The 27,982-nt window shown below is 32.5% G+C and overlaps 4 protein-coding genes across 6 annotated transcripts; 1 reads left to right on the top strand and 3 right to left on the bottom strand.

Moving 5' to 3' along the window:
* Positions 1-377: 377 nt before the first annotated feature.
* On the bottom strand, positions 378-10,341 carry LOC149479426 (sarcalumenin). Of its 3 annotated transcripts, none has more exons than XM_089708279.1 (11): positions 10,248-10,341; positions 9,832-10,009; positions 7,297-7,383; positions 5,623-5,961; positions 4,585-5,303; positions 4,108-4,429; positions 3,733-3,905; positions 3,457-3,648; positions 2,418-2,681; positions 1,937-2,100; positions 378-1,384 (listed from the first exon to the last, which is right to left on the bottom strand). In XM_089708279.1, exons 2-11 carry the CDS (start codon positions 9,911-9,913, stop codon positions 1,174-1,176), a joined length of 2,553 nt encoding a protein of 850 aa, XP_089564405.1. In that variant the 5' UTR covers positions 9,914-10,009; positions 10,248-10,341; the 3' UTR covers positions 378-1,173. The 3 variants fall into 3 exon arrangements, with proteins under 3 accessions (XP_089564405.1, XP_089564407.1, XP_089564406.1); XM_089708281.1 differs by having other exon boundaries at positions 9,832-10,004; positions 10,248-10,288; XM_089708280.1 differs by lacking the exon at positions 10,248-10,341 and adding an exon at positions 10,176-10,245.
* A 2,769-nt stretch (positions 10,342-13,110) lies between these two features.
* Positions 13,111-13,962, bottom strand: Polr2F (RNA polymerase II subunit RpII18). The gene is made up of 2 exons (XM_089708205.1): positions 13,649-13,962; positions 13,111-13,412 (listed from the first exon to the last, which is right to left on the bottom strand). The coding sequence occupies exons 1-2, from the start codon at positions 13,857-13,859 to the stop codon at positions 13,225-13,227; spliced, it is 399 nt and encodes a 132-aa protein (XP_089564331.1). The 5' UTR covers positions 13,860-13,962; the 3' UTR covers positions 13,111-13,224.
* Positions 13,963-14,336: 374 nt separating this feature from the next.
* On the top strand, positions 14,337-16,047 carry RpS27 (ribosomal protein S27). The gene is made up of 3 exons (XM_089708004.1): positions 14,337-14,441; positions 14,767-14,986; positions 15,899-16,047. The coding sequence occupies exons 1-3, from the start codon at positions 14,436-14,438 to the stop codon at positions 15,925-15,927; spliced, it is 255 nt and encodes an 84-aa protein (XP_089564130.1). The 5' UTR covers positions 14,337-14,435; the 3' UTR covers positions 15,928-16,047.
* Positions 16,048-18,268: 2,221 nt separating this feature from the next.
* Positions 18,269-20,201, bottom strand: Rfk (Riboflavin kinase). Its single transcript, XM_089708213.1, has 3 exons — positions 19,813-20,201; positions 19,555-19,706; positions 18,269-18,618 (listed from the first exon to the last, which is right to left on the bottom strand). Exons 1-3 carry the CDS (start codon positions 19,895-19,897, stop codon positions 18,409-18,411), a joined length of 447 nt encoding a protein of 148 aa, XP_089564339.1. The 5' UTR covers positions 19,898-20,201; the 3' UTR covers positions 18,269-18,408.
* Between the last annotated feature and the right edge of the window lie 7,781 nt (positions 20,202-27,982).

A 27,982-nucleotide genomic window follows, 5' to 3' on the forward strand; every position in this document is an offset into this window, starting at 1 on the left:
GTCAATGGAAGAATAGAACATAAAATATATATTTTTTTAATGTAAAAGTATTTTGCTTTTGAGAATAAGTAATACGTTTCTTGCGCTTATTGCATTGAAATAAGTCGTCACTGATCATTGCGCTACTATTAATTATTCACTGATTAAGAAAGTGTAAATGCAGAAGATTGTAACAGAATTTTGTAGATAATTTCTACATCCGCTGGTTATAAACTCATCAATCATGTAAATAATCTCCAGTAACTGATTCAGTTCGGTTAGGTTAGCTACTAAATTAAGGAAAGTATCATCAGAATCTTCTAAAAGAGTTTCTCTCATAAAATTTTAAATATGTAACTAGTTTGAACTCCTTATAAAATAGAAATAAAACAAAATAATTTTCTTGTATTTTTATTTATTACTTAAATAGTCAAGTCTTATTCTAACAAAGACATGGGTAGAGACCGCACTATAATTAATATGCGAGTGGATTTTAACTATAGTGCACCGGTTCATTTCAATAAATAAAATTATTTATATTTCACTAACAAACTTTATAATAATGACTAGATTAATAAAAAAATTACGTTCCGCCACGAATAGAAGTGAGGTGTTAATGAGGATATTGGAAGTGTCTGTTCGCTAAAGGTACTACGAAATCAAAATGAAAAACACAAATTCACGTCACATCATTCACGTCGAGAGTATGAACAAGCGAGTATTGAAGCAAATAAACATAAACAACGAATGGATGTAAATCGAAATGCGATTTTAAAAAAAAATTGATCGTCGCCGAATTGGTGAGAGAAATGCAAAATGTGCCCAAAAGGCATTGAGATAATATTACTACGTATGGAGGAGACACCACGAACAAAATCTGTGCGCCATTTTTTTGCTCTAACTAAGTTTTAAAAATTATTATCTAGTTAGGTAGGTACTTACCGATGAAAGTTATTCCTTTGCACTTTTCCGTATTATTTGTATTATTTGTGCAATATCGTAACACACACGAAGGCATATTTGATGCGTTTCACTTTAAAACAAATAAAAAATGAGCGTGCAGTTACGCCATATGGCGTATGTCGAGCGGAACATAAGTGATGTAGGCGGTGTCGTCTCCATATGTATATCTCAATGCCAAAAGGTGGGTCGTTCCATTCGCTAGAATGAGAAGCGTGTGCGGTCGCGGGGTGTTCAACTCTTGGGCATGCCCTGGGGCGCGGCGGTCTCCACCATCTTCTTGTACTTGCCGACGAGCTCGGGCAGGTCGTAGGCGATGGCGACGTCGAGCTTGTTGATGGGACAGCCGCGGAAGTACGTGCACGTGGCTGACAGCTGCTGGAATTCGTACAGCGGGTTCAGCCGGAAGAAGTCCCGGTACGTCTCGGGGTCGGGGAGGTCATACCTGTAGGAATATTAACAATTAGGATACGTTAACAATCCATACTAATATTATAAATGCGAAAGTAACTCTGTCTGTCTGTCTGTTACTCAATCACGCCTAAACTACTGAACCAATTTGCATGAAATTTGGTATGGAGTTATTTTGATACCCGAGAAAGGACATAGGCTACCTTTTATTGCGAAATATGTACCACGGGCGAAGCCGGGGTGGACCTCTAGTATGGACATTAAATTTTAGTAAGTTTCTCTCACGGTGCATTTACATCAAACGATCGAATGCTCATTCTAACCCCTCTCTGTCATATTCTTTTAGTGTAAACAGGCGAAGAGCATTATTTCGTTGTTCCTAGTGTGTTCGAAAAGATTCTATGTTCTAAAACTGAACTGTGAATAAAGTTTCAAACAGTGTTAGAAATATGGAGGAATGAAAAAATTATAATACTGCAACTGTAATATTACAAAGATGTTTTCATGATGACAACCTTACAAGGATAAATAATTCGTAAGCATTAAATTGCTTGAAAGATTCCATACAACAATATGACATACGCACCTAGAAATGTTAGTAAGTGTGCTGAGACCCTCGTAGATGTGATAGTTCTGAGGATTTTCAATAATAGCATCAGCGATGAGTTTCCTGTTGCCGAAAATGGTCTTGTGGTTGTAATATGTTGTTAGATAGCAGTCGACCATCTTTGCGTGATTCCTTACGCGCACCTAAGAACAAAACATATGATATTTGGTAACTATATAGGCACTGTGTATAAAAATTGTAATTAAATATTATGTACATAAAAGTTTTTTTTTATTATACTTAAATATTTATCACCTTTGACCTATATTTGAATTTTAAACCATAATAGATACAAATATCACACAAATCAGTGGCTTATTGTTGTGATCAACAGCTTGCCTTGATGCAGTAAAAGAGAAAACAAATATTTGAATTTTTAACTTTTAACTTTGGTCCACGCCTACATAGTAATCCTCACTACACAAACACCAAAAAATTGCCAAAGTCTCAAAAAACTCACCGCAAATCGTCTAGCGCTCGCGATTTTATTCTCAATGCGCTTATCCACAGCTTGCCTCAGGTCCCTCAAGAGCTCCCGCTCTTGGGCCTGCAGCAAGCGCACCGGAGCGGTCGCCTCAAACGGTATCGACCACAGAGACACTGTGTACATTACTGGCGGTTGGGGGGAACTCATGAGGGGCGAAATGTTCCAGATCAGAGCGCTCTGTACCCGCATCAGTTCTTCTGGCTTCACGCTGTCCGCTTTGTTCAGGACGATGCGTGTCTGGAATAGGTTAAATGGAAGTTTTGATACTAAGTTGTTGTGCCTAAATCAGAAACGTATAAGATTGAGTTGATAGCATAATGTCTCGAGTTTCAACTTTGCAAAATATTTGAACTTCCATAAGTGTATTTCCTATTATTTTAGACGATTCATCGGGGAAAAAATAACATGTGTGCCGAGCACACGTGTCAGAAATGAAACTTCTTTGGCAAGATTCAAAGATACCAAAATCGTTGCCTTACTCCGGCGGTATTGCAGTGACGCGACGTTGAAATTTTACTCTTAATGCGTCTAAAAAATATTCAAAAATATTTGCCGAAATATATTAATAATAATAATTGCTAGCGCCTACATCATAAACTAACCGCCAATTCATGAATGTAAGTATGAATCAAAATGAACTTAAAATAAAATATGTGGCCTAAACAACAAAATAAATATCTCAGTGCATACAATGAAAATGATTCATGTAAAAAGTTACACTGGAAAGAATAGAGTATCTGTTTTTCTTATAGTGATGAAACATTGAAAGATCGTATTTAAAATCTAGTTCAAGAATTCGAAACGAACATCTCTGCGTTTATTTATTGCTCGATGAGTAATGTGTACAAGGCAGTGTTTATCACGCTAGTTTCAAGTCGGTTCATAAATCATATGCAGACGCAATATATTAGGTTTTACATAATAGAATATTATTTCAAACAGATATTATAATTGTCATTACTGAAGAATATATTGCGTTACTATGTCAAGTTGTTGAGTCACTATTTCGTACCTGAGATTCCCTGCCCTTCAGTTGGTCGAGAATAGCCTCAGTTTCAGGACCGACATCTAGTTTGGATGGGTCGTAAACAAGGAATATAATATCGGCACGGTCAATGAACCACTGACAAGCATCATTGAAGGGGAAGACTCGGGAAACTTGTTTCCGTACTTCCAGTATTCCAGGAATTTCCACAATATTGACCTAAAATAAGACAAAACATTATTATTTGATTGAAATCAATATTTTCCAATTGGTTTAACTACATGTTCATATGATATTACGTACCTTTTCCAATAATTTACTGGGGTATTTCAATCCTCTTAAACGCTCTTCTAATCCCTGTCCGAATTTCTGCAGCCCTGAGAAAGTCCAGTCAGCGGCTAATTGCGTGCCATCTAATACTTCCGGATCTTTACCGTGCATCAAAATGTTGAAGTATGCTGGAGATGGTTCTGCGCCTGTAGAATTTTAATGTAAAATTTTTAATAAAAAAAGTTATTGGAATGCTTTTTATTTCGTGTTCTACCCTTACCCTACTGTACCCTTAGTATTATAATAATCCTTAATATTGAGAAGATATTTTAAAGCTTATAAGAGGTATTAAATGGTTCAATCAATAATATTACATGCAAACGTTTGTAAAATATGTATAAAGCTCACCTGTTCTTAGTGACCACTCGGTGAATTCCAATCCTGTAAGGTAATTTAAAATACTCGATTTTCCACCACTCCAAGGTCCCATAAATAAGACTAGAGGTTTAGAGAATATTTCGGGGTCGCCAAAGTGCCTGTTGCTCAAGTCTCTATACTTGTAAAGTCCCTCTAAAGGTTTGATGGAATTCTCATAGACCCTCTTCAAATCTCGAAGAACGATATCAGCTGATTTCTCGATGATAAGTTCTGATTCACTTGCTTCCTCGTCCAAACGCAATATTTGGATGATATGGTCTCGGCTTCTTAGGTTTTCGGGAATTTCACCAGTCTGAAAGGACATGATATGAGCAAAATGTAATTTTAATTTACGCCACAAGACACGTAACTTTGCGCTTATTTACTAACTCGAAATTAAAACTAAACTATATCCAGAGTTTTAAAAATTTATATATGTGATTGATTATCCAAGTAGAAAAACATTACCAGTAACAAATCTTCCTCAGGAGCGCCTTCAGCCTCCTCTTCCGAAGCAGCTTCTTCAGATGGCTCTTGTCCTTCTTCACTACCTTCAGTTTCACCTTCCGCAGCTTCAGTTTCTTCGCTTTTCTCTGCTACATCTTCTTCACCTTGTTCTGCTGAGACATCCTTTTCTTGAGATTCTTCTTTTTGTTCCACAGATTCACCGTCTTCTTCTTTTGTTTCATCTTCTTTTGATATGCCTTCTTCTTCTTGAGATTTGTCACCTTCTTCTTGAGGTTTATCACCTTCTTCTTGAGATTTGTCTCCTTCTTCTTGAGATTCCTCAGCCGCCTCCTGGCTTTCTTCTACTGCTTCATCAGTTTCAGCCTTTTCTTGAGATCCATCTTCTTCTTCTGATTTTGTTTCTTTACTATCATCGCCTTCTTCAACTTCCTGTTCAGCAGCTGGTTCTTCTTGTGATGCTTCTTCAGAAACTTCTGCTTTTCCTTCCTCTTCTTCTAAAGATGCCGTTTCAGCTTCTTCACTTTCTGCGCCTTCCTTACTTTCTTCTTCTAATCCAGCTTCCTCTTTGCTATCTTCTTCTCCTTCTTTACTATCCTGCGCATCTTCCTGAGTATCTTCCTGGGTATCCTCTTTACTGCCATCGTCTTCAGGAGTTTCTTCTTGTGATTGTTCTGTACTTTCTTCCTGTGTTTCGGCTTGTTCTATTTCTTCACCACTTTCTACAACAAATATTAATTTAATTAAAGCTAATTATGTGCATAAGGTTATTTTTATTCGACTTATGTATATAAATTCTATTCAGACGAGCATTATGAATCGAAAAAAAAAGAATATATTAAACATCAGTATTGTTATATTGGATTTTAAGAAAGAGATTTCAAAATGTTCAAAATGTTCAACTCAATTATTATAAAAATAGCATGATCATTTTACTATAACTTATCATAATATTTAGCTACTTTAATTTAAATTAAAAACACGAATTGCGATAGCTACATGAACTAAGAACTCGCACTAACGAAAATTAATTGTAAATACCTTTTTCGTCTTCTTGCTCATCAGCAGATGCTGTTTCTTTGCTGTCTCCACCTTCATCTGCTGTTTGTTCGGCGCTGTCTTCTCCTGTTTCATTCTCCTCCCCTTTATCATCTTCTTTCGATTCGTTGTCGGCTGAGACTTCTTGTTCGTCTTCGTAAGAGACTTGAGACACGTACGGCTCATCAGCTACTTCTACAGATGGAGCATCTTCTACTTCTTGACTGTCAGCTTGCTCTTTGCTGTCATCGTCTGGTAAAGCAGCTCCATCTTCCGTTGAAATGTCTTCTTTTGTGTCATTATCTATACTTATTTCACTAGAATCTTGTTTTTCTTCTGTATCTGAAATGCCGATTTGCATTGAGATCGAATAAAGATTAAGATATATGTATAATGTAAATCATCAAATATTTAGATTGCACAGCTATGAACGTTTTCATTCTCCATTATTTAATTCATTCAATAGCCACTTTATGTTAATGTATATTATGAACATATTTTATTACAGATTTGTATTAGCTTATTATTTTAAGTATCGTAACATAATGTGTTGATGTAACATTCGCCATCTGCAACATGTTCTTTGAAAATTTACATAATCAAGAATTGATTTAAACATAACATAACTTTTATATTACAGCTTATTATTCATTAATAACAATACCCAAAGAAGCGATTATTTTAAAAACAACATAATAAAGTTTAACACAACTACTGCAAAAAGTTAAAAGCTTTAAACCAGAACATGTAAGAAGATAACGTTTCGTTACAAAGCAACATTGCTTTACATAGTTACATAACTAGGTACTTTTTATATTCATACTTTTTATTGAGTAGGTGGTATTTAAAGCACCTGGAAGTTTATTGGAGCCATATAATGGTTAATTAATGATTTACATTGGTTGTGTGTTCTTTAATGTTGATTGTCCATTAAACTTATATTATAGCAATGTCGTTTGCGTTTTGTATTATACATGTACTTAACATCAAAGCAAAATCAAGCATAATCCCTAATTCTTGCTGGGCCCGCTTATTCTATTATTACTGACCAACGCAATAAATGGGTGACGCTCACTAGTGCCCCAGTTAAAATAGAATCAACAACTGTAAAACTTGTTCGTTCAATTCGAGGTTATTCTAGTTATAAACCAGCGAGAAGAACATTTTTCATATTGACGCCAATAATTTGTTTTACGTCATCCGAAAATTAAAGTTGGGTTCCTAATTATCGTGCTAATCGAATGGCATTATAAACTTAACTCTTAAGACTTACTATAATGAGAGCAACTAGTGTATGTACATATGTTTGCAACAACAAACGGAAAAATAAAAACAGACTTGATAAAAATATTACTTCTTCTGTACTTTAAATTAAACATTTGCGTTACAGCACAAAATAAAAAAAAATACATTTATATATCTTCAATAGATTCTTCTTGTAATATAAAATCTAGTCAAAAAAAACTAAAAACTGGACGGCAAAGCCCAATAAAACTGATGAGTAACGATAGCGATTATTGTTATTTTTGGCATCGAGATCAGAAAGATAGATATAGTTATATAATTGTCAACTATTTATGGGTTATGATAATAAAAATAATGAGTATTGTGTTCATTCTTAAATGAAGTAATACTAAACTAAGGAATAAATAAAAAATCAAATTACTTTGGCAATACCTGGTTCTGTATCTCCTGACTCTAGCTCTTTAAGAGCTTTCTCGATGTACGGACGGCATTGTGATTCTAAAGGTACGTCGTCATCGGCTGAAACAAAAGTTTTGCTCAACATATAAAAGCTTATATATTTTGACTTCCATCTTATACATATCAACCTAAATTAGAGGTCACTGGCGGGGAACGTATCTACTGCAATAGCAGGTAGCGACCGATTTACGAACCAATTAAGTAATCAAATAGTTTATTGAATATGAATAATAATTCGTACAGTTATTGAAAAAAAGCAATATAGACACAGGTAAACTATTAAAAAAGCTGAATTTAACTGACTTAAACTTTTAAGTAACTAAGCAATTTAATATTTGTCTCTATGTAGAGACATAATAATATAGTTTAGAGTAATTTTCAATTACATAACAAAGCAAAAACAAAAGAAATGTGTGGTTGAATAAATTGTCAGCCAATAATTACTCGGGAATTTTGTAATTACCAACTGAAGGTTAGCAATGTGTTGCTCTTAATTACAATTAAAATAGATTAGATAAATTTAGAGAGATGCATCTTCCTTTGTAAACTTCGGTAGAGATTTTTTAATCACAATACTTGTAACGACGCTATTGACACTGCAACGTTTTATTTTAGTATATTGTTTTTAAAAATAAATGACAATATGGTACACTTATGTATCATCGCTTATAATTGTAGGTATACCTATTAAAAACATTGATTAGGTACGTTCCTAGAAGCAATATTGCGGATTTTATAGTAACTAAGTATAGCCCGCATTCGATAAATAATTTTTTCATGCGAATTTCGCTAATTTTGATAACTAGCTCATAAAAATAATCTCTATCTTCAATTGATCGAATTAGACAGGTGCCTAATTCAAATGTAAATACTAGTTTTTAATCCTATTCAGTTTTCTTATTCCACAATAAGCTATTTTTTCTAGTTTGTATCCATTTACAACTGTTATTTTAGACTTTATTTTAGTTTGTTTACATTTACAACTGTTGTTTTACATAAGTTAAAATTGATTAATTTGTTATTTTTGCAGTTTTTCATCGAAATGCCACATACAAATTGTTTGATTATATCGCACAGTTCATCCATCTATTAAACATAAAAAAACAATTACACACAACAACGAAAACTTCAAAGACGGATAATTTACAATAACATTTTAACAATTGATAAAATGTCCGGAAGAAATCATCAAAGAAATATCTATGTAAGTATTTTTTTTTATTTTTCAAGGTTTTAAGTGTTCTTAAACATGGACTATTTTTATTAATGTAATTAGAAACATCATATTAGCGTGAAGGACTCATATCAACGTCATCTGGAAGCTCTTGTATTTTTGGTCAGGGTTAAATATTTATGAACAACAGTTTCTCCTACATTATAATTATTGAGCTACATTTATAATATATTGAGTAGGTAATAGCAATTGTTATATTAATTTTATATGTTTGAGTATTTTTTTCCAATACTTAGATATGCATAGGTTGCAGGTAATGTTTGTTTATGAAACTACCCTCAACAAAGATGTATTAAATAGATTAAGTTGTTAATTAATTAAAATATTTATAATGAAAATACCTAAAGGTAACTAGGGCGTAAAAATATTAATAGACAGTTTGAAACTCCAGCAATTTAAAAACAACAATTAACATTGTTTTTCTTATTGAGAAGTACCCACATAAAATACTGAAATCATAATATGCTAACCTTGTAAGTTTTTGATAGGTACATACGATGCTGATAATTTATATACATATTGTACATAATGGTAGGTCAGCTTTCTACATTTTTCCGTTGAATTGATCTCTTCACTACATCGTCAAGTTTATGCACTGAAACATACTTTTGATCTAAATACTTTTATGTTTGACAATAAACATTTTGTGTAGGTAGGTACGATAACAATAGGTAACCACCTAAGAACCTATATTTTAATGTAGGATTAACATCCTCATCTTTCTCCTTTACCTATTAAAATTGGACGATAATCAAATTCAGATGCAATAAAATTATGTAATAATTACCTTTACATTGTATGTACTTGTTTTCTTACTGTATACAATATAGGTTAATTATTATGTAAAAATTATGATTTGACCTATTTCCGTGTCACATTTTTATAATGTCGTCACGAATTCACGATCCTATCGTTTTTCACAAGATGGCGACGCATAACGACAATTCCCTGTATTTCTATTTATGTAGCTATGACGAGTCGAATGTCTGGCTATTACATATCCTCGCTCTGCTCTCATTAGCATCATGAATTCAATAGGACACAGATACGAGATAAAATGTAGCCCAAATCACCTTGTAGTATGAATATTCGCTTAAGGTTATCGCCAGAAATAGAGCACAAACGCGCTTTTTACATAATTTCAGCGCAAGTTACGCCGAAAATAGCATTAGTGACGCAGAGCGCACGCAGAGAGCGCGCGTCCCACTCGTCCCCAGTCAAATATTGCAAGTGAGCACTTGCTCGTTCGTTGAAAACTGAAGTCTGAAACTTACCTCTCGCAGCGAGTGCGAGCGTCGACACGGCAAACAACATGCACAACAAATACCTCCATAACTTTAACCTCTTGGTCCACATGTTTAATGTTAAGCCTGGTAATCCAGGCTATTTAGTCATTTGCACTCACACTCGCGCACCCGATCCGTCGTTGTACGGACGCAAAACACATCTACACTGAAACCGAAAATTTCACTATCCCGACCTAACCCGGCATGCAATGTTGAAGGAATGCATCCCGCGTTAGAACTCCATTGAAATGCGGTCAAAGTCGATTTAATAAAATAGAAAAAAAGTTGAAAAATTCGTTAATTAATTGTTTAATGATCGCTTTATTATTAACCGCAATTAAATGGCCGTCATGTGGGTAACGTCGAGCAAATCGCGTCTGTACACTCGGTTACGTCGAACGTACTCTATTTCCGGAGACAGCACAGCATCGCTGGTCGAATGGGTACTGGCGCAAGAGCAGGCGGCTCCCCGCGCAGAAAGCTCCATAGGAACTCGTGCCAAGCGCAAGCGGGTAGCGGGACGCATGCATCCGTCACAGGGACATTCACGTTAAATTCTCTCCTAACTCAAAATTCACTACAAGAAGACCTACCTTGAGATAGGATCAGTCCATAAAACTCTTAAGTTACGTTATCTACCTACTTCATCACATTTCAATAATCATGATCATCATTAGCCATCATTCATACTGAAAAAATTGATGTAGGAAAGTTTACAAATTTACAGATTAAATACGTATTAAGCCAAGATAGGAAATATCAGCGGCAGGCTCCCTAAAAATGTTATTGGTGACCACCCATGTATTGTATACGAATACGCAATCGAAGCTTATGCGAAGGACCTCATTATATAAAGTGTGGATTCCATAAGTCGACAGGAGCTAAAAATCATTAAAACTGAAAAAAATATGCACAATGAATGCGCTATGAAGGTTACTGAAAATATTAAAACATATTTGCGACTATAAATACGTATGTATTGTTCTCGTTAAACCGCAGTAAAAAAGATTACAAAGTTAAAATGTTTCTAGATTCTGTCAGACAATGCTAACGCAAATATCTAGCTGGGTATATCACATATTTATAACTAGATTATTGAAGCGTCTATTCACGACGTGCTAGAGAGATAAAAGAAAGAATTTAGTGCCCTATAAAATCGGTGGGACGCCAAAAGATTACTGAAGATTAAGCACTATAATGATAAGTGACTGATGATCGGTTGTGATTAATATTGGCCGCCGGAGTACAATATCAGTTGGCACGGGTCAACCTCGACCATCCGCTTAAATATTTCAAACTGGCATACCTGAAATTACTGCACTCTCGTGTAACTGATCAGCTGCCTTATCTATGAGTGTTGCTCATCTCTATTTACTATTCGCAAAATGTTCGCCTTAACTTCACTTCAGCTCCACGAATTACCTGAAGTAGTATATTAATTAGTTAATTAGGAACTCATATATACTCATTACATTAATTATATTTGGATTGAAAAAAATGCATAATATCTTTCAAAACATACCTTGTGTAGGAACGGGCTGAAAATACCTAGTTACCTAATCATTTTGGCCATTTTACTTTAAGTACGCTTTCAATCGCAAATTAAAGGACTCTTTTTGCTCCTTAAAAGAACTGAATATAAAACTAATAAAACAAATGCATTAATAAAAACCAATAAACTGACCCTACTAGCATTTTTTTGTAACGGTTCGTACCACATTGCAATGGTAGAGATTGCTGTTTAGCGATATTCTTTTAACTACTAACGATGCATTTTTGTGATATTGTTCATTTCTTTTTTTACTTAAGTTACTTATTTAGTATATAAAATGTTTATTGTTTAGTGATAAACTACTCATAAATGCGAAAGTTTATATGTTTGATTGTTTGTGACTCCTTCACGCAAAAACTGCTGATCCGATTTTCATGAAATTAAAGGAACGGGAACTATGCGGGTTTTAAAGAAAAAAAAAATCTCATTGAAAAGCTACGCTCACGCGTTGACAACTGTAACAAGGAGCCAGATAACCAGCGCAAAGCTGATATTAATGGCCTCGTCAAATAGGACACTGGAAATAACCATGATTCCCGGAAAGCCAAATTTTGGTGGAGAGTTGGGTTATACATTACAAATAAACTTTAAAAATCCCCATTGATCATGTATGCTACAAGTAATTCAAGGACTAAGATCGAAATACCTACTTATAAGGATTTTAGATTTTTTACGAAAACGATAGATTTTATAAAAAAAAAACTCAACCCAATGTTCTTATCTAGATATTTAATATGCTCTACAAAAATGGTCTTCCTGATTTCTTTCCTTTGAGTTGAACCATTCCTGTAATATCGCGATTTTAAGAGCCCTTGTGGATGGCCAACTTTGCCACCAATTGTCAATTGACCTGAACAACAACGCCTTCACTTGTTCTTACATTTCAATGCACAAAATCGAATATAAAGTGAATTGGAGAATTTATAAATGCCACATTACTCATTAGTTGTATAATGCATCTACCTCCCTAGAAGACATGGGACTTCACTATATTAGATTACTCATTACAATATTTTTACTTCTACACTTATAATAAAAACCTGAAGATTTTTTTGTTTGAACAGGTTAATCTCGAGAACAACTTTCAACTACGGAAACAATTTCAAAATTTATTTCACTGTTGGATATGTCCATGATCCCCTGAATAATCAAATATGTAATTATATAATATCAACTATGATGAAAACGAAAGGCAATTTGACATGGTGTTTTCTTAAATTCATAAAATACTTGATAAGAGCTGGTAGTCTGGATGATGCCATATTCATAACTTTAACCCTTACACCAAATACTCTATATAAGTCTTGTAGTACAGTAGAACTCCAATTATCCGAATTAATGGGGACCGGGACCCATTCGGATAATCAAATATTCGGATAATCGGATTTAAAAAAATATTGCCATTGGAGAGAATAAAAGCTACGTTTTGATATTGCACTATTTTTTTTATTGAATTAAATGAAAGAAACATGAAATTTTCACATGTTTTAAATATTTTTGCAATCATTTTTCTTATTTCCTCTAGTGACAACGCATCTTTATCATCATCATCCTCTCCATATTCTTGTTAGGGGAAGAATAATAGCGCACTTAGACTTTTTTTGGACAATTTTTTGTGATTCGGATAATCGGCGATTCGGATAGTCAGAGTTCGGATAATTGGAGTTCTACTGTATTAGGAAATATAAATCTAAGTTAAAATAAAACTACATATATTGAATGTTTAAAATCTTTTCATACTTCAACAACCATTCATCTGCTTAGAAATCGTAAAAATATTTGTCTTATTGTATATACTTATAAAAATATGTTATCAAAAAATTATTCTATTAATGGTCAATTATAATTAGCTCATCTATACTCCAATCTTCATAGGAATGATCAGGAAGGTATCTTCGGATGATGATTGGAATTTTTCTTTGCTTTAGCTCTTTCATAGCTATTTGGAGTGGATCAGTTTCACCCTCTAATTCAACCATAACTGGGGCACACATTGCTATTTGTAGGGCTCTGGTACCTGAAATATTGAACAAATGATTAAGAATGATATTTATTGATATAATATCAGCTTCAATACTATTAAAAACTCCCCAAAACAATCAAATAATATTAAAACTTTTGGTACATAATAGTGTATCCTTTGTAAGAATGAAATAGTGGTAGCTAATAAATTCTAAATTCAAATTCCTTAGCATGTTTTGCTTTGCTTCTACTTTAACGTGATAACACAAGATACATAATAAAAGCCTTTACCTAGTACTCTGGCTCGTTCGTATTTTGTCATATATCTAGTTGTTATCCTTTTAGATTTCTCTACACCTCCACCAGCCTGGCCAGGAGCAAGGCACTGAACATTGTAACCGTCCTCCTCTTGTTCCTCGGCCTCTTCTATGTTGGGGTCTTCTTCTACCATATCATCGTAATCTCCACCTCCATCCTCACCATCATATTCTTCGTCAGCCATTATTATTTAGATAATTTGAGGAATTTACGTTGTTTTATATCAACAAGAGGTTGCAATTTACAAAACATGCAGATGCCTCAGACTGATGCTATATAGAAATTGAAGTGACATAATGACATTGACGTTTAGCAAAGACAATTTTTTTTTAATAAAAATAATTAAGGTACAAGTCTTTTTCTACACTGAATATTTATATACGTTTTATATAAGATTTTATACCTATTAATGTACAGATTTATTGTAAAATAGCATAATTCTTAACTTGTTATAGATTAATATAAACTGATTCTTTAATAAATAAAACTTCTAATGTGTACGATCAAGTTAGATACAAAATTTACATTACATTAACAATGTATATTGTTGCTTTTAAATACGATATTAAAATACGTTTGCTTACATTTTATTTAAATTAAATAATTTTGTCTTCATTATGAATCATGAAAAATTTTACCAATTAAAATAAAATGATGGCAGCCCTCGTTTACTTCTGAACATAGATAATACACTAATTTCTAGGTTGTCTTTGTCACACATGTAGTTTCCCTTTTCTGGTTCTGCATCGAAGCTGAAACCATGCCGGTGTGTATTTTTCCACATCTAGAATGAAAAATTCAGCTGCATTTGGTTGATTTGTGATATTTGAGTAGTGTAATTACCGTATCGCATGTAGTTTGTAAAGTTGTTAGTGATCCGCAGCTCTAGTGCGTGCAAATCAAGATAAACACATGGCACTCTTTGACGTTTCAAATACCTGATACGATATTCGAAGTTTTTTGTAAAAACACCAGTGATTGTGTTGAAATTGTTCAAATATATGCAATAATATACTTTAATAGAACTTTCCTTTAACTCCGATATTGTTTTTGTGCCATACCAAAAACTAACCTAAGTGTTGATATTTCAGCTCGCAATTGACTTATTGCACCCGTCGCCTGCATCTGAGAGGAGGAAGCACAAGCTCAAAAGGCTTGTGCCACATCCAAACTCATATTTCATGGATGTGAAATGCCCAGGATGTTATAAAATCACAACCGTATTCAGTCACGCTCAGAGGGTAGTCGTATGTGCAGGATGCTCAACGATCCTCTGCCAACCAACAGGAGGTCGTGCTAGACTAACTGAAGGTAAATATGACATCAAATATTATCATATTTTAAAATGTTTTTTAGTTTATGACCCAATATCAATAACCATAGCATTAAAATTATACATATGATCCATAGCATTTTGCTTTTACAATAAAAGCAATGCAAACAAAGCAAAGTTAATAAAGAAATCAATTTAATAATATGAACTGCAAAAAAGTACAATTTTAGTCAAAACATCAGATTGTGAATCACTTTCATATGTTAACTAACAAGCCTTTTATGAACTAGTTGGCTAATGTTATGAAATTGTTTCACAAAAAAGCAATTTCACAACACAGTTTTCTACTATTTCACAATTATATGTTACTCATGAGTCATGATGTGGTCTTCATCTCTTTTGTTTATTTGTGCATCTAATAGTGTCACAAAATTCATAGCATAGCATAATTAACATAATATTTTAAATGTGCAGTACTATCAATGTTTATTTGCTATTTTATTGTAATGCCAGCTAATATTTATTCCATATTCCTGACCTTTTTACTGATACTATTTTCCCCACCATTGAAATAATATTGTTTGCCCACATTGGGTTTTTTTGAAATATTCTATGAATAGTGTTTATTTTACAATATTTATTTACTAATTTATTATGCCTATTTTACAATATTTATTTATTAATTTATTATACCTACATACATTACATATCAATTAATTTTTTTATAGATTTATAGGAATGCTTGTTCGCCAGGTTCTTTTGAAACTCATTTCAAGCACCTGTCTCTTACATTTTTTGATGATCTCAAAAATGAGAGAGTAAATTATAAAACTTGTATTGCAAAACTGCTAGTTTTATATATTTATGATCAAAAATTGGGTAGTCATATGTATTTAAGCTTGTCTTTATCGTGTATCATAATTTTTACATTTGTAATGTTTTTGTTTCAGGATGTTCATTTAGGAGAAAACAACATTAAGCCGCCTGGAGAGAGAGCCCTAATTTAAGATTTGCATTTTTATTTCCAATTGTATGAATATTTTTCTTATTCATCCGATTTGTTAAAGCATTATAAATACAGGCTTTTTCAAAGGGTAAATGTGGTTATTATTTAAACAAAACCTTATGTAGGGCAATCGCAAATATTAATTGCAAGCATTTTTATTTTATGCAATATACAGATGAGAGGGGAGTTTCTATCTATCAAAATAGCAGGAAAAAGCGTTGCTTGTAGCAAATTATTTAATTTAAAATATTAGAAGGCCTAATATATAGCAAAAAAAAAATAAGAAAATACTTACTGCTAACAATTAATTAAATTAATAAAAAGAAAAAAACGAGTATGACAGATGGGAATATTCTTTTAAGCAAAAATACCATCCCTTTTTTTAGTTTTAGCCTATAACACACATAAATTATTCTTATGATAACAACGGTGGATGCTGTAAAGCGTGCTAAAGAAGACATATACATACGCTTGAGAAACATTACCCTCCTGACACAGTCGGGGTAAAAAAAGTGTAAAATATGTTTGTCAAAAATTCAATCAAGATAATATGCACCTGTTATTATTAATTGTTAACCAACTTCAGAAAAAGGAGGAGCTTATTTCGACAGTTATTTTTGTTTGTAATACCTCAGATATTCAGACTGCGTGAACCGATTTCGATAATTCTTTTTTTATTGAAAATCTGGTACCTGCGACGGCGACCCATTTAAATATGTTTGAAATAATAAAAATCTAGCCGAGGTTACCCGACACGACTACTTTAACCGATTTTAAGGTGCATTTATACATACCTACGTGATCGCTATTCGCCTCGTAAATCGTGACTCGAGTCTCGATGAAACATTCGTATAATAGTGGTGGCGCCGAACTACTGCTCACAAATTCGTCATCCCTTCCATTCGCCCAAAAAACCGGTCTTAACACAAAGCGAATAGCGAGTGCACTGTTTGTTTAAATTATGCGAATTCGTTATTAACGCGAATGTGTAAATGCACCTTTACTATGTTTCCCGCTAAGAGCGCTTATTGGTCTGGAGCGTGACCAATGGGAAGCTAAGATTCTAGCGCGGGAAATGGATCGAGTGGCGCAATTTTTTGAATTCAGAGAAAGATTTTTGAATGTCTTGCTGAATGCAAGAATCCAACAAATACAATAACTAATACTTAATTAGATAATAAAACTAAAAAAAATTCGAATAGCTGTTATCTTTTCTGTACGTTTGCTCTTAATAAATTGCCCTACGTTGCTACTTTCATTTTCTCGATTCACTCAGCACGCATTCATATGCATGGAGTGAGATTTTGAACTTTGGATACCTAAGTACTGTAAGTAAATAATTTATTACTAGTAACTACGTAAATACTTATGCTTACAATTATCATTCACCTTTGGGTACAATAATTATTATTTTATAGCTGTTCTTGTGGATTAATATATCGAATTGATTTTATATCCATGGTACCTAGTACCTACATTACGCATAATATAGTAGGTACCTACCTATATTATTTTTAGAGCAAATATTCATCATTCTTACTTATTAATTTTAAATTGATCTCTTTTTTTTTTCATAATTATTATTTTATTTTACATATCCATTCATTTTTTTATTTATTTTTATTCATTGAGGCTAATGTGGTTGCCAGTTGGCCATTGGAACACTCAACACAAGAGTTCATTGGGGCGAGAACGCGGGTAGATTCTACCGTGGTGATTAATTAAGTTCAATAGAATAGATTATGAATGTATGAGATTGACGTTTGATTACGACGACGACGACGATTGATTACGTCAATCTAATACATTCATAATGTATTCTATTGAACTTTACGCTAATAGAAAGCCACTTGTCTAGGGGGGCTGAACATATCCCACCAAGTGTTTAGGCGTAACAAACACCAAGAGCGTGTGGGTTTAATCTTGAACTGGCAAACTTAATGTAAGCGTCCATTGTTGATTACTACCTACAGGGAGATTCTTATTATTTATATGGTAAATACAAATAACCTATGGAAAATAAATATTAACATACAAAGACAATTGAGATAAATGAATTTTAAGTGGAATTCTCTAAAGTCTAAACTATTATTAGCATTATAGTCTATAGCAATGAAGAAAGAATGACTCATAAGTCATAACCCTGTATGTTTGTGTTTAGGAATGTTCCATTTGCATTTAAAGGAGCTAAAAGGCATATAGAAGAAAATGATTAAATTAGAGTTTTTTTTAAATAATTTTTATAACAATATTAACTCTTTATTCATCAATATAATATTAGTTTTATAAAAATATAATAACAATATGGAATTCATTGCAATATTGCACCATTTAACTTTTTATTAGGTAATATACAATATCAATAACATTTTATCTAATTTTTAACAATATTTATTTACTTACAAGTAATAATTCGCATTTAATTGTCTTTGTCGATATCATATACCTAATAAATTAATCACATGTGAAAAAATTATGGGCTTTCAACAAAATGGAGTCCGGTAAATCCAATTTATTACTAGCATTGTCTATGTCTTGTTTGATGGCCGTTATTAATTCATCTAGTGACTTGAAATTCATTTCAGGTCTCAAATATCCTGCTATACAAATTTTTAACAAGGATCCATAGAAATCATTTTCAAATTGATGTATTATATGTGTTTCCTGAAAGTAAAGTTATTATTATTGGACACATTGTTGAACAAATAACTAATCTTAGCTTATTTATGTAGACACTTATTTTGATATGAGACACTACATAGATAACAAATGCAAATAGTCTGAACCATTTTATCTAAACCAGTACCATTATATTGCTGAAGTAGCATATAAATAATAAGACAACAATATACTTATGTAAATTTTGTTTTTTAAGTATTTGAATGAATTTATATAAAAATCATAGCCCTTGATATTTCTTTTTATTATCATAGAAATTCATTTTATTATATGTATATGTATTATTTAATAATTCATTTTCAAAGTTTGAATTATTATTATAATTTATAGTAATATAGTAATAGTAACCTTGTTCTACATGCGGGAATATATATTTCACATAGAAATTATTCTCACTAATAAAATCTCATGCATAATTATGAATTCTAAATAATCATATTAATAGGTGAGTAAGCACTTATAAGTTTACTTTTGTATAAATAAGACAATGTGAGTTTATTTATTATTAATATTTACAAATACTTACATCAAATGATGATATTATCATCATAGTCATTCAGTTAGTAGTATATGTCATTCAGTTAGTTATAATAATCTTGATAAGTGGATTATGAACTGTATAAATATATTATGCACTATCATTTTATTTAGAGATAATTTCAATATGAATTATGACAGTTGACCATAATTGTGAATACATACCTACATTACCTATCTTTTTTTAAATTAAATTAACCCATTGACCACCGTAAGGCCCGATCGGGGCGCGACACAATAGATTTTCTATTGTGTCTGTGATTCCGAGGACTGATGGATTAATTGGGTTTTGATAACTTTTCGTAAATTTATGATTTTATAGTCCTTTATTAAAAATTATTAATAATGTTACTACTAACATGTAAAATTATGCTTTCTACTTACAACCGACATTTCTTTGTTCTGGTAAAATGGACACCAGCCAATATTGACTACCATTTTGTGGACATCCTGATGGTCTACCTGGGCCCATCCATAGTACACACCAGGTTTTAAATTATCAGGTAAAGATTGTGTCACTTCACGGGCATAATTAGCTAAAACAATTTTTATTATTTATATTGTCATGACGTTATCCTAATTATAAATTTATGGCTAAAAATCACATTATAATATCAGAGAAAAGTTTAAAAAAATGTATACCTGTAGGGCACCCTAAATCTTTTGATCCTCTCCCGAAACCTTTCACAACTTCACCTTTTAAAAATAAAGGCAAATATGAGAACATTGTACCTAATAGTAAAAATTAGCCTTCACAGTTAAAACCAATTAAGTTTCTTAGATTGGAGAATTGGTTTGGTAAAGTCGTTTTTATTATTACTTTAGATTTTTAATAGATGTTTCACATGTCTCTTCCACTCACTACTAAAACAGACTAATGAAGAAACTAGTAACGAACTTCAAATAACTTTAGATAACTTTATCAGGATTTATCATTGTAATTTTCAATTGGTACATATTGGTAATTGGCTCATAACTACATTAACATTATTCTGTAAATTTCTGTAGATCAAAAATGTCAAACGTCAATCCAAATTCGAATTCATAGAGCGCCGTCATGAGCCGTCATGTTTTTTTTTCTGTTATGGCAAGAAGATAACCAATTGTCAGTGTCAAGTAAAAGGTAGGGACATGGTAGGGACCATGGAACTATAGTCATACTGGAACCCAAACTCCTAAGAATAAATAAAAAACTGATAGAATGACCGCAAGTAACCCCTGTTTACCCCATAGGGTAGCCAGCGTGATTGTAAATTTTTCCCCTATTGACGTGCATTAAAAAATCGACTGTCAGTAATAATCTCAGAGGAATAAACCTATAGAGTACTTGTATCGAGCGTATACAATTTACATATATTTGTTTCTCTCTATCTAAAGAAAACGTCGTATAAAAGAATGAGATAGCTATAGACTACAAGCTACGTTTCAACATAGTCATGGCACCATTTTTACTATAGGTACGTATTTAGATAGATATAAGGTGATAGTGATGGGATGTGCTTCAATCGATAAAATCGTGAATGCATTTTGCATTTATGGTTTCGTGAAATAATAAATAATAAAAAAAAACAAAATTAATCATAAATTTCAGTTGAATACATTATTTGTTTAATCCTACGAATATAATAAATGCGAAATTATGCGAGAATGGATAACTTTTTCTTTCACTGCTGAACCGATTACAATGAAATTTTGTACATACACACATAGGATAGGTTTTATACCGGAAATCCCACGTGAACGGGAACTGTGCGGGATTTTCTTTAAAAACGCGGGCGGTAAGCTAGTATATTTTAAAATAAATTTTAAAACTTGAAATGTAACTAATTTAAAATAAAGATCAATAAAGTTAAAGGAGTGAGGAGAAAGGCACAGTCAGCATGAATTTTAACAAGTTCAAAAAAGGACAGTCTTAAAGAAAACATTTTCCTTACATCCTACTAATAAAGCGAAAGTTTGTGAGGATGGATGTTTGTTACTCTTTCACGCGAATACTACTAAACCGATTACAATGAAATTTGGAAAAATTACTTTTGATCCCGTAAATCCCACAGGAATGGGAAATATGCGGGTTTTTCTTTGAAAACGCATGTATATTAAGTATGTATTTCAATAGTAGTTTCTCATCTATGAGAACTGTCATTTAATCAACCGTTTAATTTTCACATAGTTACACATTTAAAGTAAATGTGTAAAAAAAATTCCAAATAAAAATTCACTCACACACAAATGTATTTATTATCTAAAGGAACAAAAAAAAAACGTAAGCGTAAGATTGCACAATTCTTCTAGAGTATCCATCTTGATAACACGCAGGCTCGAAATGCAGTGAACACAATCTAGCAAATTTCGACGGCGTCCAATCTACACGTCTCATGTTTTATACCCATTTTTTATTTAGCTCTGGAAATCTAAAACAAAATGAATTTATTAATAATCTAAAAGAGAAACAACAAACTAAACAGATAAGCCAAATAAAACAACCACGTGGTATTTTTTATTTTCCTGCTGTAGAAAATTTACATCTATTATTTGCTACCACAACTACATATAAATCTGATACATATAAGAAACAAAATAAATAAATCAACGTTAATATGAAATAGATTTTTTGTCATAAATCGATAATATACGCTAGATGTGTTACAACACTACGGTGGTAAACAAAATGCCAAACGTGATAATATTGTGGCATTTTTTAAAAATTATTTAATTCTTTTGTATTCCACAACCCCATAAAGTGGGTAAATGTTACAGTTACAACATAAACTTATAAAAGAGCGCTTGATAAAACCTTCAAATAGGGTTAGAACATAAATATTTATCAATTTGCTGAAAATCACTTACCGATGGAAAGATATTTTTTCATTGTTTTCATCCAAAACTCCCATTCGACTAGTAATAGCCGGTAGCTAAACATACAATAGTCATTTTAGCACACTGACAAATAAAAAGAAACACTATACACTTTATATTTTCTAAATATTTCGTTAAAAACACTTGACGAACCGAGATCTCCAGCTGGAAGGCAAACAAAACATAGCCGGCGCGCTACGTTTGAAGACAGTGCAGATACTCTATCGCTATCTCAATCTGACTTATGCTGTTATTGACTAAGAGTAAGTAGATTAGAAAATATGTATTTTGTTCTGTCTCAATATAAGAACTCTATAGGTTTATTCCTCTGAGGTAATAATAGTCTATATGACATAAATCATTAATAAAATCCGCTAAAAAAATGAAATTTAAACGAGATTCATGCAGGTTTGCTTTTCCATTGAAATAACAAAGGTTTACAACTTTTAAAATGGACTGCTTATCGAACACGCTCATAATTTTTTTCCCATATTTTGAATTATGTTATGAAAATCGTTGCGCGGCAGCCCCAATTCTAGGTATTAGTCAGTTCAATAAAGAAACGAATCTTCAATGGCGGCCAAAGCTGACTTTGACAGATGGTAGGATCATCAAAAAAGAAAATAAAAATAACGTAAATTGATAATTATTTTATTAATTATTTCAAATTGTTTGTTGACAAACTTTTTTGTTATTGTATTTGTGTATTTATATGAATTATCATATTTACGTATACAGAATATAATAAAATCCCCATAATACTTGTAATAAGCCCATAAAACTGAACAACTTTTCCCAAAGAACATATTTTGTCAAATTCCAATAAAACATTATTTACTTTCGCAAATGCATAATTGTCATTGTTAATTTATGATAAAAACTATTATAGGGAAAATCAAATACATTTTAGTGATTTTATTTTTCAATTTTTTTTTTGCATACCGTACGGCCGTGTGTGAGCGAGAGGGAATGATAAGCGCCGCCATTGAAGATTCGTTTCTTTAAAGAACTAACTAATATCAAATAATGTTTACTGCAAATTGCAAAATGGCGGATGTTTATGTTCATTTCGTGAGTTTGTTCTTGTATTTTGGAATTATTCTGAGCCAAAATTAATAGAAATGGTTGTAAATATATTGTGCGCGGTTGCAAAAGTGAATGGCATCCAGGATGTGATATTATATTTCATTCGTAAGTACAAAAAACCATGCATAAACTACGCTTCATGTAAAATTGTAGTTTAGTAATATTTCTACTTTAATTGTTGTTAAATCTGGAATAATAGATCGAAGTTGTGATTATAATGTTAATTTTGATTAGGTTTTTTCCATTTAACATCGTTATTTGCTTATTATTAAATGTTTCATGATTGTAATAAATATTAGACTAGGGTGTCCATACTTTATAAAATTGTGTACATATATTTCGGTATGGTATTTTATATGAGGAGAAGTCTTTCTCCACTTGAGTTAGTTCAATTGGCGTGAAAGTTAATGGTATAAAAACGTTGTTTACTACTTTTATATAATGATATATTGTAAAATCAAAAACTCAAAGTACATACAGTGGTGGTCGTTTAATTAGAAACACGTAACACGATGAAGTAGTCATCAAATTCATTTAACATTTATGTATTAACGTATTAGAGATTAAGTATTATTTCATATGTAATAGAACACCCGTTTATCTAGATTTATAAGAAATTGCTTAATTTTAATCAAACGTTAGCTTAAATTAATAAAATTAAACAACTTTAAGTGAAGTCTGATTTCCGAGTATTTTCAGTCTGGACAACAAATTAGAAACAGCATGGTTCAAGTGCTCCAAAGTCAAAACCTGTTGAAATGCCACCAATATTTTTTTCTTCTATACATATTTGCACCATTTTTTAAACATTCTATCTAAAAGTTTCTGAAAATTAATTTACTTTGCAGTAAAAATGGGTAAAAGTAAGATTTGTGACCCATCAACAAGAAAAATAATTTTAAGCTTACATTTTGACAAAAACTAGAGTTACAGGAAAATTGAAAATCATTTAGAGTGTTCGATAAAAATATATTCAATGCTATAGTTTATTTAAAAGAGCATGGTACTTCCGATCAAGTGCCTAGAAAAGCTCGACCATGAAAAACCACTGCACGCGAGGATAGGCAAATGATTCTTTTGGCAAAGATGGATCCATTTAAAAGTTCAAATTCTATTATTAAATTAGGTTTTTTCCGAAGATGAACCTCGCAATGTGTCGATGAGATCGATTCGCAGGCAGTAAGTCGAGGCAAAATTTATTGGGAGAGACGCCAGAAAAGTACAGCTTCTTACTAGGCAGTACAGGGAACAACGATTTTCATTTACTAAGAAATATTACTAGTGGACAGTCCGCCAGTGAAAATGTTTTATTTTGGGATGAAACTAAAATTAATTTAATCAATTCTGATGGCAAAGGATACGCGCGTCGTTCAGTTAACCAGGCCTTAGATAATAAATAAACAGTTCAGCATGGCGGAGGAAACATTATAGTATGGGCATGTATGGGGTTGTTTTTAGACTGTTATAATCTTTATAGACAACAACGGCTTTACAACGTCGTGGCTTATATTGTATGAGATTTTAAGACGTTTGCAAAAACATATTTTCTAATAGAATTGGAACCATTAAATGGATCCATCTTTGCGAAAAGAATTATTTGCCTATGCTCGCAAGCAGTGGTTTTTCATGGTCGAGCTTTTTTAGGGACTTAATCAGAAGTACCATGCTCTTTTAAATAAACGGTATCATTGAATATCTTTTTATCGAACACTCTAAATGATTTGCAATTTTCCTGTAACTCCAGTTTTTGTCAAAATGTAAATTTAAAATTATTTTTCTTGTTGATGGGTCACAAATCTTACTTTTACCCATTTGTACTGCAAAGCAAATTAATTTTCAGAAACTTTTAGATGGAATGTTTAAAAAACGGTGCAAATATTTGTAGAAGAAAAAAATATTGGCGGCATTTCAACAGGTTTTGACTTTGGAACACTCGAACCGTGCTGTTTCTAATTTGTTGTCCAGACTGAAAATACTCGGAAATCAGACTTCACTTAAAGTTGTTTAATTTTATTAATGTAAGCTAACTTTTGATTAAAATTAAGCAATGTCTTGTAAAACTAGATAAACGGGTGATCTATTACATATGAAATAATGCTTAATCTCTAAAACGTTAATACACAAAAGTAAATAAATTTGATGACTTCTTCATCCTGTTACGTGTTTCTAATTAAACGTCCACCACTGTACATATATGGTACCTACTGAAATAGAAGCACAAGACAACAGCACAAATTTTGTGTTATCTGTATCTAAATGACATTTTTTTTTTTATATTTTGCAAATAATCTTCTTTTCTCTTTACAGGTTTCCGTCCAATCTAGCGGAACGTAATACATGGCTAAATAATTAAATATAGTAGAATTAAAAATATCCTGTTTTGAAAAAGTGAAGATATGCAACATTCATTTTAAACCCGCACTTGGCCAGTGTGGTGGATGTGGCTGTAACCTCATAGGAGGCCATGTCCCAGCAGTGGGAACGTAATATATACGTTACGGGAAATAAAATGTATGGGAGGGTTTAAAGTTACATTTTTAGATATTTCTTGTTATATTTAAAAAAAGTTATTATTGTTATTTTACTCATTAGGTAAAGTATCATATTATCAGTATCATATCGATATCAGTTTAAAGTTTTTTGATACCTGCAATAGTTACGGAATAATCACCTGTGCACACTTAACGATTACACCCTGAATATATTATATTTTGTTTTTTATTGTATGATAGGGAAGCGCTAGACCACGATCTCATATTTCAAGTACTCTTAAAACTATTTAAATACTTAAGGGTATGGAATGATAAAAATATTTTCAGTGAACCGATTTCGTTACTTTTTATTGTTATTATCTTATAATTTGCAAATTTGTAAAGGCAGTTGGCATTGTAATGATAAATAAATATTATAAAAACACATTGATATTTTACTTCATTAATTCCTCAAATGACTGGACGTAACGCCAAATTGTACAGCAAAATGTTGTCATAATTTATAGCGGTCCTGTGTTCTGAAGATGCAAGACGGAAGACGCAAACATGAAAAAACGCTGAAAGGAACATTACAATTTTCCAATGTTAAATACTTGAACATCTATTTTTTATCTATTTGCAAAAATTCTACAGTAACTATATTAGAATAATAAATGCAATTACGTAATTTATTTCCGCCGTAAATCATCAACCATCAATCAATCAATAAATATAAAACTCTCCCGTTACTTAGTGACTGACAGACAACGCACAGCCTAAAATCACTGGACCTAAAGACATGAAATTTGGCACACTCTGTATATCTAGAGTATCCTAAAGGTGCACTTAGAAAGGCTATTCCGAAATCCCCACGGGATAAATGGGATTTTATGTTTTATGACTTCAACGAGGACGAAGTCGCGGGCAAAATCTAGTATTATAGTAAAATTTTAATACGAATAAAATTGATGTATCCGTTATTTTTTTCCTTAATATCCTGAATTTTTTACATTTATACTCACCCCACGGAAATATAGACATACTATATATATTATGACTCACCGTAACTAGAAAGAGACGGAGGGGAAACGATAAGATTCAAGGTCAAATTTTTTTACTTTACTTTTTCTTAGGGAGTGTGGGTTCCATACGTACGTATACGTAGTATATATAGTTCCATGGTAGGGACGTAGTAACTAATACTTAATCTGTGGTAGGGACCACAGTCCACAGAACACTAGTACTAGCGGACGCGGAGTGGTAGGGACTGGTAGGGTTTATTCCTCTGAGGTAGGGACTGTTCTGTGGGTAGGGTAACCATACACGGGAAAATAGGGTAGGACGATAGCAAGGTGATCAAAAGAGTTTAGGAATAAAATTAATACTTACATTATATTAATACATATTTAACTAAATTTAATAGAATAAATGGAAATTAATGAACATTACAATTTGATATTATTGCTACATATAAAATTAGATATATTACTCAGATATTTTTAGGGTACATAAATAGATAGGAGTCATAGGACATACGAGTAGGAAGAGGAACATTATTTTGAGGATATTAAGGAATTATAAAAGGAAGAATGGTCGTATAGAGAGCAAGAGAAAAATATGTGGTCTATATTTCCCTCGCCCTCTCCACCGTCATGTTGATTAGAGGTCTAGAGCACAGATAGATTTAAGGCTTATTAGACCACCCAATTTTTAGGGACCCTAACCCTAACTAAGAGTGGTGTAAAAAGACTTAGGGAGTTAGTGTCCCGATTTAGGGCGATCGGGTCTGCCCGATCTGCCTAGCTCCCTAAGCGCCCTGCAGATTGGGTGATGTAATAACGTTTAGGGCGGTTAGGGAGCTCAGTTGCCGCGCGACTGTTGCGTGGAGTGGCTGCTTTTGTATGTAAGGTGTCACCAAACTTCCCTACTACAGGTTTATATAACTTAAAAGGGAAGTTCCAAATGTTTGTGATCACACCGCCATGTTAACAAATAAATAAATTGTTTAAATCAATTGTTTATTTAATTGTTTTAAAACTTAACAAGTGTTCAAATTGTTCTGCACAGTCTACTCTAATTAATTCATTAAAACTCCCGGTTCAAGCACGCTTAGTATTTGCATATTTGAAAGCTTTTCACGTAACCGCAAATACTCTTTCACCCAGATCTTTCTCTTCTTTTTTAATATTTGTTATTGCGTCAACGGTTGCCACTGCTACAGCAACTTTTTGAAGTTTCGATACTGACGGCGGCATAATGTAAAATGCAACAATACGTTTATCTCTCTAGACATTCGCGTATAAACTGAGTTAGGGCCCAATTCGCAGAGAAGTGTAATAAGCGCCACACTAACTAGGGAACACGCCCACCCTAGATGCAGGGCCCTTCATATCGGGTAG

This window comes from Colias philodice, chromosome 20, assembly GCF_061535455.1.
Source record: "Colias philodice isolate Cphi_HAF_F1 chromosome 20, ilColPhil1 Martin Lab GWU primary, whole genome shotgun sequence".
Taxonomy (NCBI): Eukaryota; Metazoa; Arthropoda; class Insecta; order Lepidoptera; family Pieridae; genus Colias; species Colias philodice.